Source organism: Patagioenas fasciata, chromosome 2 (assembly GCF_037038585.1).
Source record: "Patagioenas fasciata isolate bPatFas1 chromosome 2, bPatFas1.hap1, whole genome shotgun sequence".
Taxonomy (NCBI): domain Eukaryota; kingdom Metazoa; phylum Chordata; class Aves; order Columbiformes; family Columbidae; genus Patagioenas; species Patagioenas fasciata.
This window is the reverse complement of record NC_092521.1, coordinates 34,230,119-34,241,977: the sequence shown is the minus strand read 5'-3', so window position 1 is coordinate 34,241,977 and position 11,859 is coordinate 34,230,119. Positions and strand designations below refer to the sequence as shown.

General features: G+C 40.5%; 1 protein-coding gene across 1 annotated transcript; it reads left to right on the top strand.

Moving 5' to 3' along the window:
- Positions 1–255: 255 nt before the first annotated feature.
- Positions 256–11,355, top strand: GDAP1 (ganglioside induced differentiation associated protein 1). Its single transcript, XM_065830386.2, has 6 exons — positions 256–558; positions 771–963; positions 2,169–2,342; positions 4,808–4,902; positions 5,345–5,459; positions 7,407–11,355. Exons 1-6 carry the CDS (start codon positions 508–510, stop codon positions 7,787–7,789), a joined length of 1,011 nt encoding a protein of 336 aa, XP_065686458.1. The 5' UTR covers positions 256–507; the 3' UTR covers positions 7,790–11,355.
- Positions 11,356–11,859: the final 504 nt, after the last annotated feature.

The following is an 11,859-nucleotide window of genomic DNA, read 5'->3' as shown; positions in this document are numbered from 1 at the left end:
TTTAGAGCTTTATCTTTATTTGTTTTTTATATAAGTGCATTTGGCAATGGAGTATTTATACTCACTGGGTCAAATTAAGGATATCTTTTGACTGATAACTTTTTTTTTTTTTTTAATTTTTTTTTTTTTTTTTTAACCCTAAAAGCACGATGCCAGTGTAATCGACGTTCATAGTGGAGATACTTGTCCAAGGAAAGAACAGAAAAAAAAAAAAGGGAAGTCCTGCCATGTGACCTTTTTACCTACGCATCCATCTTCCTGTGCTTCCCAAAGGGATGCTGCAGGCGGTTTTGCAGGCGGTTTCCCCTTAGGAAGAACTGTCCTCTGAGCACCACGGGGAAAAGGAGGTGCCCTCCGCACCCCCGGGCATCCCCTTCTTTCAATTTCCAAGGGTGGGGTGGGCACGGCCGCCACTGCGTGCCCACGCAGGCCTCCCGCCCCGCCCGCCGCAGCGCCGTTCGTCGCCGTTCGTTCCGTGCCGCCGGCCGGCCCCCGGTGCGGCGGGGCATGGCGCCGCTGGTGCTGTACCACTGGACTCAGTCCTTCTCCTCGCAGAAGGTGAGGGGGGCGCGGGGGACGGCCTGCAGCCCCATGGTCTCCCCCGGGCTGCCGGCGGTGCAGGGCAGGGCGGTGCCGGCGGTGGGTGCTGGGCAGGCGGGAGCGGAGCGCCGGGGCCGGTACCCGGGCCGGGGCCGGGTTGGCTCCGCAGGGCGGGGACATCTGTCCAAGGAGTGCTGCTCACCGGGGTAACCCCGATCACATCATTGCAGGTGCGGTTGGCAATAGCCGAGAAAGCCCTGAAGTGCGAAGAGCACGATGTAAACCTGCCGCTGAGTGAGCACAACGAACCGTGGTTCATGCGCTTAAATTCCTCCGGAGAAGTACCTGTCCTGATCCATGGGGAAAACATCATTTGTGAGGCGACGCAGATCATTGATTACCTTGAAGCAACGTTTGTGGATGGTAATCCCATAGGTGTTTCGCTATGAAATCCTTCCCTACGTGCCAGTAGCTTGCAGCAGTGTTGGGGTCAGCTCAGCATCTCTACGTGTTGGTTCATTCATGACCAAAAAGCATTTACAGTCTCACAAGTAAATGGGCTTTCCTAATAGTTGATGGTATGGGATTAAAACATGTTCCTTTAAAATGAACAGAAGGCCTTCCAGCACCTTTGCAAGCCCCCCTAAGTACAAACCCACCACTGCCCTCCTTACCCCTTCAGGTAGGTGGCAAGTCAGTGATGGCAGCATGGCACTGTGCTGACCCTATACCAAGATGAAACAGAATGTGTGGAACAGAACACTGCACAGCTGCAGTTATCGGGCAGGTCCTGCTTCTCTGTGAGACAAGAAACGAACAAAAAAGATTCTTAATTCCAGAATAATCTTGGGCGGAAGAAGGAAGTAGAATGAGCAAATTACTTTTGTAGCTAAAATGGAGTGAAGAAGTAAAAAAGTAGGAAGAAAAACCTTGGAAGGGATCACATGCAGGCTTTTGAATTTCGCCTCAATTTTTGAAGAAATGCAGGGTTGTTTTTTTTTAGGTGTGAAGATACATTTTGTGTTTCAGGAGTTTAGCACTGTGATTTCTAAGGCATGAAGAAAACTTCATTGTTGGCTGAACATAATATGTATTTAATGCTGGTGTTTTCATCAAATGGGGAGTTGGCGCCTAGGTAGACCTAGGGCAGGGTAAAATTTAGAGGTGTGCAGGAATGCTTCTAACCGTGCTTTTAGTCAGATTCCTGTACTGTAATGTTTACAGCACTGCAGCTGTAGTAATGTTTCACCAGTAACACCTTAATGGAATCTCAGTTGTGCCCTACTGTAAGAGGGCTAAAGGGTTGTGTGCCATGGTCACCTGTTCCTAGAAGTACAAAATAGATGCTGAGTCCTGTTCTGTGACTCAAAGGCCCCTTAAATATGTCTTTATGTGGGTTACTGTGTAGGAATTGGAATTATTCCAACATTTTGAAATTAAGTACATGTACGCATGTTTCTATGAGCTGTGATAACTGTTGAATTACGGTGGAAACCAGTGAAGCTTTCTTAGCTGTGGCTGTGTCATCTGTGCCAGTTGGATGTAACTGAAGTAACTTTGGAAATACTGCTTTGAGTCAATTAGATGGTTCTTCTTTTTTAAACTTTATTTTTAACTTTATATTGCAGAGGAGGTACCAAGATTAATGCCAGAAGAAGGGAGCATGTATTATCCAAGGGTGCAACACTATAGAGAGCTTTTAGACTCCTTGCCTATGGATGCCTACACGCACGGCTGCATCCTGCACCCCGAGTTAACAGTGGACTCCATGATTCCAGCCTACGCTACCAGCAGAATTCGTAGTATGTACTGGTATAGCTCGGAATGCCTACCTGTCAATTGGATCTTGCATTACATTCATCTGGTGTCTTCAGGTCACCTCAAGCAGAAAATATTGAGCATACATTTCTAGCTTTAGTTGCAGTCCTTGATAATTAGTGCATATACTTTTTATTGATTTTGTAGTCTGTTATGATTTGAAAATAGGAAAGAAGTGTCATTTTTGGTGTCTGTGGAATTATTTTTCCCAATGATTGGAAATGTGCTTCATGTGTGCAACAGAAAATGGCAGCTGTGACAGCTGAGTGTATTCTATTTTCTGACCTTCTTGTTTATGCTTCTAAAACAATATCTAGGGAATAGCTCTACTACTGCTCACATCAAACCATGGCACTGAAGGAAACCCATTTTTTGTGATTGTAAACTTGTAAAAAGTTTACCTATTAAATTAAAGCAATTACTTTCCTCTCAAAGTAGTGCAAATGCAGATTAGCCTCAAGGAAACAGAGTCTGTTTGTCTATTATAAGAGAATGATCAGGCTCTTTTTCTCTGAGGAATGTGCTAGTGTCAACTTGGTGCTAGGGGTAGGGAGAAAAAAAGGTGTGAAGAAGTAAGTAGCTTGGGCTCATCTGACCAATGGAAATTGTTAAAACACAATTTAAACCAAAGTCCTGGGTGCAAATAGCAACAATATAGAATTACAATAAAGGATGAAACAGTGTTCTGGTAGAATCAATGGTAAAACGTCTTTTGACTTCCTCAGGTTTGGTATTGTACATGATGGACTTTTATATACATACCAGTTTCCTATGAGCAAGTATGTTAAGGACAGAGGTTATTACTACAGTTATTACTGTAGATTATATTGCCCAGTCCCCTTTGTAACACAGAACCTCCTGAAATTAACTCCTGTTTCAAATCCAGTTTGCAGGAGTACTTAGTTTAAAAAACATTCAGTGATATTGAGAAAAATCATAGGCAAATAATCTTTCTAATCTTTCCTTTCTCATAGCTCTCTTTATTTTTTTTTTTTTCCCCAAATGTGGATGCTAACTGTTTATTGAACAATTGTACTTTACTCATAGGCATTATCGATAGTTTTTGTGTTTTCACGTGGTAATTGTAAGTGCTTTCATTACAGTTCACTTTACAACATTGTCTTGTGTTCTACTGACCATAGGTACTCTTCCCCTCTAGCTTCTAGATGGTATTAATTGTTGTCAGTTTATACACACATGTTCATATTGATAGAGCTAAAATTACTGATTGTCTAAATTGGGCTATTTTCTTTCTATATGTAAAGCATAGCCTGCTGTCTTGATTTGAGGCTTTTTTCTTTTTTTTTTTAAATAACTTGTGTGTGTTCCTACATAATTCCTTTACTTGTTCAAACTTCTTCAGGATGGTTTAGTTTTCAGCTTTGAAAAGCTGATCTTTTTTGAAGTGCTAGATATGATAAGCCACCAACCAGTTATGTATTATGTTTATGCATACCAAATCTAATTAATTTGTTGCATATATAAGATTTTAGTTGTGTGATTACATCCTTCAATTTCTTCATATACTATGTTGAAAGATGGCTTTCACAGTCATGTCCTGTTGAAACAAAGAATATATAAACCAGCGAGTTCATTATTCTCTAGTAAACATTTTTCATCAGTTTAATTTATAAGACTTAATTGGAACTAATCTTAATTATCAGGTACAAGTGAGAGGTGATTCAGTCCCTATAATTATTCTTTTGTTCTCAGTTTATTACTAGAAATATTTATTTTTAGAAGATAACATATTCACTATCGTTTGGTGTTCTGGGTCTGTAAATATGGCATTTTCAAGCAAAGCCTTATTTTAAGGAGAAAAAAGGCTATACACATTGTAAAAATTAGTAAAATTATCTTAAATTTTATACATAATTCCTTCTTTAAGTCAGATAATTAATGTTTTTCTAGAACATCCATATACTCCATAATGAACCTTTTAGCTGACCAAAGTGGTATTCAGGCTTTTGCTGTGGAATTATTCATGTGACCTACAGAAAAATCTCAGTATGGGCCTATCTGCACTTTCTCAGCATGGAAACTGTGTTAGGAACCCTGGAACTGAGTGAAAAAACACCTGAGACCTAAGGTATTTGTAGTAGAATTTAATGGATTTAGTAGCTTTTTTTGGCAGCAAAATGGTTTTATCTGAATAAGAGAAAAATATTAACAAGAATTTTTCATTCTTGCCTGGCAGATCACCACTTTATGGAATTAATTGCAAACTGATGAGTGAAAGGTGTGGTGGGGTCAATTTGTGCAGCAGTTAAGTTTTCCAAAACATGATGCTTTAGAATCCCAACTTGGTGGTGATGTTTCATTGAAGTATCACTTTTTTCAGTGTGATACTTGTACACAAGCTATTGATCAGTTCCTGTGGATTGCATTTTGGGTACATTTGGATATCTAATGTCTTTTTTTTTTTTTTTTTTTTTTTTTTTTTAACCAGGCCAAATAAGTAACACAGAATCAGAGTTGAAGAAGCTTGCGGAAGAGAATCCAGACCTTCAAGATGCCTATATAGCAAAACAGAAGCGCCTTAAAGTAAGAAAACTCCTTGTATTCCCCCCTTTATGATGAGCTTGTTAGAGTCAGATTTTTTTTCTGTCACAATGTAAACATTTATTTCACCTGTCATTGCCAGTAATGTCATGCAGTGGTGTAACCCCACAGGGCATGAAGCAGTTCTCTCCCCTACATCAGTTACACACTTCCAGTGTGTGCTGAAGTATTAGTAAGTACACATCAGCGCTGGTGTTGGGATGTTGAGCACCCTGCAGGGTGAGGCGAACCTCAATCTCTAGTATCTCTAAGGTCTTCTTCTGTTACCTGAATTGTCACCAGTATCCAAATGGTATCAAGCTGATTATGTGGAGAAAATCGTCATGTTTTATGAATAAGCACTGTAGTATCTAAGTAAAGGTTTCTCTGATATAAGTATGAATTCCATACAATGATTAAACCACTAACCCATGTATATATTTAGTCTAAACTGCTGGATCATGATAATATAAAATACCTAAAGAAAATACTGGATGAACTGGAAAAAGTTTTGGATCAGGTTGAGACTGAATTGCAGCGGCGAAATGAGGAAACGCCAGGTAAGGAATTTTTCTTGCTAAATCCTGTTGATTCTTATATTTGGGGAGGCTGAGTAAACTTGTTGGCAGGACCATTATAGGACTGGTTTTAAGGTATCCAGTAAGATACTTTTCAACATATACTGAACTAACATCACAGAAGGGATCAGTACTGTTATAAATACTAGTTTAGTTTACTGCTGCTGTCAGTGAGTTCCCACTGTCTTACGAGAGTGTTGATCACATTTTCAGCATAGTGAGTATAATTAGCTGCACAATTTTGCAGTATTTTATCAACAAAATAAGAAAAACTTTAACTACAGAGTGTTATCCTTGATTGTTGTGGTTGTAAGCCTCATCTTACTGTAATGGTCATGACCTTAATGTTTAACACAGGTTTATTACAACCTTGTTTGAATACTGTGCTGATATTTGCGGTATATGCAGAATTAGCCATCTGGATAAGTGCTCTAATTATTAAGCAGCACTCCTCCCCACCTTCCCCTCCACACTCTTGGAAAGCAGTGGTGTTTACCTGCTGTCCACCCAAATGAAAGTCAATTTTTGTTTAAATGGAATTACTCTTCTGTTTATTCAGAGTCTTGTGCAACTCCCAGTGGTGCTAGGAATAGGAATCCCTCCTCTGACTTCACTGGGAGCTGTGTCAATATCAGCTGCATCTGCTCAGATTGATAACTCTTTGCATTTCGCTCCGTAAATAGCTGTTGTAATAATTATCAATTACTGTCAAGACAGGAGATTTGAACCAGTGATTGAAAATCTAGGTTAAATTTTCTACTGACCGAACAGCAAAAGAGTCACAGAAAATGTTTAAACTCATAAAGGATGGTAGGATTTTGTTCAGTGAACAAGTCTGTCACCATTTCTAGCAGCCCCCTTGCTTTCTCTGCTCAATAGCCTTTCCAAGGAGCCAACTGATCCTATGAAAACCTCCAGGATCACAGGATTTCCTAAAACATAATGGCTATTACCTGTCTCTTGGAATTTTATCTGAGGTATTCACGTATTTGAGGTTTATATATAATGCTTCTCCAGGTCCTGGTCAACCTCTGAGCTTCTTTTGTTACTACTGCTCGTATTTCTCATTCACTTACTGCTGCTGCCACTGCATGCATCTTTCTTTCACACAGGTTAGCTTCCTTGGTCTTCCTTTCCATCATCTATCTTACTTCATGCACTGGGTGAATCCCCACATGTCTTTCCAGCATCATAGGATACTCTCTGCAGAGGCCTTTCTTCCACATCTGAATAACTAGTTAAAATGGGCTGGCACCAGTAGTGTGCCAAACAGTTGTTTCGCTCTGGTGGCAAACAAGTTGAATGTGCTCCTGAGTAGTGGGCAGTGTGAATATCCATTACTTCCCAAACTTCTCATTGTAAATAAAAAAACATGGTTTGGGTTCTAACAGACACAAAAGAAGGACAGGTAGACAAGCTCCGTCTTCTCACTGAGCTGGTGTGTTTGGTGCAGGTCAGTTATCTGATGTGTTTCTTTTTGACTTGAAAGTCTCCAGCAGATTAGTAGTTCTTGAGTGAATGCTGTAGAGCTGAGTGACACAGGCAAGATGATAAATTCAGTAGCTCTTCAGTAAAAGCTAAACTGGCTTCCTCCTTTCCACTTCTGCTTAATTTAATCCAGATCTGAGAAATGCAGTTGAGGAAAATAAGTGTTTACTGTGGATTTTCTTTATGGAATTGAAACATGGCATCTTTTTACCTTAACAAATGTAGGCCAGGCTGCTAAGCCTAAGACTTTAAAATATGGTGTGAAGAATGGACAGGGATTAACAAAATGTTCATTGATTAAAGTCGTGTCATAGCTGAAGTGTTGGTGGTGTTTATTAGACAGCATTTTGAAATAGCATTAAACTAAATGTTAGCCCATGGAGACTTTTTCATGTGCTTCTGTACCGTTAGTTCCTAATTCTTTGTTTTGTCTCTGCTTAGAAGGTGAAAATCAACCTTGGCTCTGTGGTGATTTCTTCAGTCTGGCAGATGTATCACTTGCTGTCACATTACATCGTCTGAAGTTTCTGGGATTAGCAAGAAGAAACTGGGGAAATGGAAAGCGACCCAACTTGGAAGCCTATTATGAGCGTGTCCTGAAGAGAAAAGCATTTTACCAAGTTTTAGGACACGTCAACAATATATTAATCTCGGCCGTTCTGCCGACGGCGTTCCGCGTGGCCAAGAAGAGGGCGCCCAGGGTTCTTGGCACGACCCTACTGGTCAGCGTGCTGGCGGGATTGGGTTACCTTGCTTTCATGTGTCTTCGGAAGAGGTTTCCCAACATGATGTTATCGATTAGAACCAGGCAAAATTATTTTTAGACCTGCCTGTCCCTCATGGTGAGTGGAGGGCATCTCTACCTACCCCTCCAGGAAACATCCCCAGTAAAACATAGAAGTAGGTTATGTCTGTAAATTAGAACATTGTCACACAGTAATCCTCTTCTGCTGTTACATAACTGGATTGGCAATGCCGAGATATTTGTGGAAAATGTATGTTAGGGGGACAACAAAGGAAAGAAGAGACTTTCTTTTCAGATGAGCACCTACAAGGGCTGTGGTGGTGCTTTAGTAGAGTGGTTATTGTCTCCTTTACCCAGTAGCTGACCTAATTATAGTGTATGCTTGGTTGTTTGGTTTTTTGTTTTTTTTTTTTTTAATAGATATGCAGCAATGTGACAGTCTTCACTGTGGGTGAAATGCATTACTGTGCAGAAACCAGCATTGTTGATATACTGAAAATAACACTTACTTCAAAGGCTCAGAGCAGAATTTAAGTGGAACATAGGCTCTGCGCCTGGTATGTACGGGAGAGAGTGTCTTTGTACTGATTAATGTCTATTGATTTGCAGTTGGACCTTTAGAAATGTGTTGAAAACTGATCTTGTGGATCCACTTTTGTCACCGTATGTTGGAGAACGAAAAACTTGGCACGGTAGGACTCTTTGAATGCTACGGGCAGACCTGCGAGGGTAAAGAATCGGGCTCAATATGAGTTTAACATCAATGCCCTTTAATGAACGTTTAACAACACTGAATACCAATGTCTGCCAGTGCACGTTTTTGCAACCCTTATATATTCTTTACCCAATGGCCACACGGCAAGTGCAGACTACGATTGGTTACTCTCTGCAGTCCTTCTTCCCCCCGCATGGTGATTGGCTGCAGGGCACTGTCCACGAACTGTTCATGCACAGTGATGACAGCGTCCCTCCTGCAGCCTGGATCGAGGGCAGACCAGCTTCTGTTTACTTCCCTTCTGTCTTTGGTGTCTCCAGAAAAACCTTCCGTGTAGGTCCTAGCCTGCACCACAGCCACATCAAGCTCTGGCTTGTTCACAGCACACAGCCCATGTCCTGTTTCTTCCAAAAACTCTCCACAACTGTATGTTCATGTTGTAGTACAGGAAGAGTCCTGAAACAGATATGAACATCAGTGATTTGTGGGCCACATGAGTGAAATTCTCCAGAGGTGTTAGCAGTCAACAGATGCTAGACTTTAGAAATAATATAACTGGGAGTGAAAAACCTGCCACTTGCCTTGTGGGTGGCCTTTGGCCCAGCCGGGTACCCAGCTCAGCTGCAAGCCCTGGCTGAGTCAAACCAAACTATCTTGGTGCACATTTCCTGCTGTCATTCTATCAGCTCCTTCTGTCTTTTGCTCTTGGGGTGGCTTGATCCAGTTGTCTCCATACGAGTGTTCCCTGCAATCTTTCTTGTTTCCACTCTGAGCACTGGTTATTTTTTTGCACACTGCTTGGCTAATTTAGCAATTGCCTGTGCCTCTATGAAATGTTTGCCCACAATGTGCCACAACCAACAAGAAAATGAGTGCACAACAATGCATTTTGTAAAAGTAATTTAAAATACTTCACTAGCTTTCAACCTGGTTAGGTAGCTTAGGTTGAAGGTGAAACAGTAATTTAGCAATCTGTTTACTTATGGAGAGGTGTCATATTGGCAGTAAGTGGAAAAATATCGGTGAGTTTGGAGTTGGGTCATTTGTACTGCAGATCTTTTGCAAAGCTGCACTCATGTAGCTTGTAGGAAGGATTTAGAAAAACACTTTGATTATTTCCCACTAAGCAGATGCTGAGCTTTTTATTACGTTCGAATACGTTCCTTCTGTTTCAAGGAGAAATGCACATTTACCTGGAGGTAGACTTTGAATCATTTTGCAGTGAGAAAGCAATCAGGAAGGGCTGAAAATTCTCATGACAGTTTAGTAAGATTTTTGTATTTTGATGAATGTCTGAAAGCCTCAGAATTTTGTTTACAACCTGTAGATACCTGTAACAAACATATCTTTAAATGTTTGCCTATCACCAGTTAGTGTGATTAGGCCTAAGTACATCTTAGGTCCGGTGCTGGTCTCTGCACAAGTGCTTTGAGCACCAAGATCTGCTCTCAAGTTTATTGGAGAGAGCTGAGACAGTTTTTGTCTTGGCAATCCAGTCTCACTGTGTAGCAGATGTCAAAATAAATGAAACTGTTGAATACTTCTGCTTATAATTTAATATTGTGCTAGTTGTCTAGCAAAAGAAGACCTAAATTTCATTGCTTCTTTTCAATAATACCTGGGAAACAATGCTTTTTTATTTGTCAAAAAGACAGTTTTATATAATTCTATTTCATGACCCAGTTGTTCTCAAGAATTTGTTGAATTAAATGTGCTCAGTTTAGAAAAGCTTAATTATCTCTAGAGTAAGTTTAATCCAATGATACTATGAATGTGCTGGCAGCTTTAACTGAGTTTGTTGTTTGTATATTGTGTTTCATCTGCATTTACTTGTAACCAACAAATTCCACTAAGTTAATAAAAACAGAGTAAGGCCTGTCACTACTTCCCTGGCACGTATTTCTGACTGGCCATCTGTAAAATATAATCTCATCCAAGTCATGGCAAATTTCAATATATATGACTCAGCTTTCTTTAGAATTAATTTATATTTTACTGTTCCCCTCCTCGTTTGTTTGTGATGTGTTAGTTCTAGATAAGAACACTTATATTCCCAGAGGCATGCCAGTCTAGTTCACACCAACAGCTCTGTGTGCTGTGATCCAAGCAAATTAGTGATGGAGCAGTTTTCCTTCCCCGCTAAACCACAATGATCTCTGCACTGCTCCTTGCCTGCCCAGAGCTGCAGGTAGCGTTGGGAAGGACTGAAATGACCACCAGATGTCAGTGGCCCTCCAGAGCTCTGCCTTGGCATGCTGTTGAGATGTGCAGGAAACCGTGGTTTTCACAAAGTGATCTCAGCATAAGATGGATGTGAGCATTGTCGTCAGACTCGCAGTCTCTCAAGAGGTCTTGAAACAACTGCTTGGTCTACTACAGAGTGGTTCTCTGGTCCATATTGTTAGTGTTTGTGTGTCATTTCTGCACTGGATAAATAAGGAGGCAAAGCTGAAATAATGTTTCATGCTAGAATGAATGTTACTGAACAGCATTTAAATTTATCTACAGGAATGAACATGGATAAAACTTTTACTGTGGAAAAGTTTGGATCACTAGTTTAGCGAATGTCTGTTAGTACAACTATTGGATAGCCTATTAGTTTCACTGCCCTGAAGTTCTCTGTGTATTTCTGTACATGTGGCAGCAAAAGGCTTATCCATGATTAAATTCCTCAAAACAGGATGAGATTTAGAAGCACATATGATATGTATGGCTCCTTATGTGGGATGGCTTTTGTGTGGTGCCTGTAAAGTTTCTTTTCAGCCTCATTTATTTTCTTTACCGGGGTACCTCTGTACACTATCTAGACTGCATACACAAGCAATCTTCTGGTTCTCAGTTACTGTTTGTTCTCATATCACACATCAGATACATTCCATATCATATCTTTTTATGTGGGACCTGCACAATAAACATTGATTCTAAGACCACTTTCTAGACTGGTTTATGTCTTCTGTGTAAGTAAAACAAAGCATGTTTGAGGATCACACAGCATTGCTGTAAGGAGTTGGATGCTATTCAAGAAGAGACACCTCTGATACTTCAGTTTAAAAAGTGTTCAGCGGATTGTGTTGCATGTATCTGGAGACAACACTTAGAGTGATCGTTTTCTTTTGTTGTCTGTCTGAACTGTGTATGCATGGGGCTTAACAGAAACCATTTAATAATGTAAAAAGCACATTTAAAGAAGAAGGGCAAGCAGGTTTTGTGTTTACAGTTCGTCCATACCAAAAATATCCCCACTTCCCTTCTGAGTGTGATTCTGATTCTTGGCTTAGATTGTTGAACTGCAGAAGCTGGGACTCCTTTCTGTAAGGTGCACGATAAACGTGAGTTGTGTCCCCACTGACATTGTACTTAATGAGACCTGACAGTGTGCTCTGAACACGTGCTAGTCTGACCATACGCTTTTTTGTTGTTTTTTTAAATCTTGT

Bases quoted from the DNA above. Each gene is read 5' to 3' on its own strand.
- GDAP1 (XM_065830386.2), top strand. From the start codon at position 508: ATGGCGCCGCTGGTGCTGTACCACTGGACTCAGTCCTTCTCCTCGCAG. The intron at 559-770 runs GTGAGGGGGGCG...ACATCATTGCAG, and splicing joins AGTCCTTCTCCTCGCAGAAG to GTGCGGTTGGCAATAGCCGA. The intron at 4,903-5,344 runs GTAAGAAAACTC...GTATATATTTAG, and splicing joins CAAAACAGAAGCGCCTTAAA to TCTAAACTGCTGGATCATGA.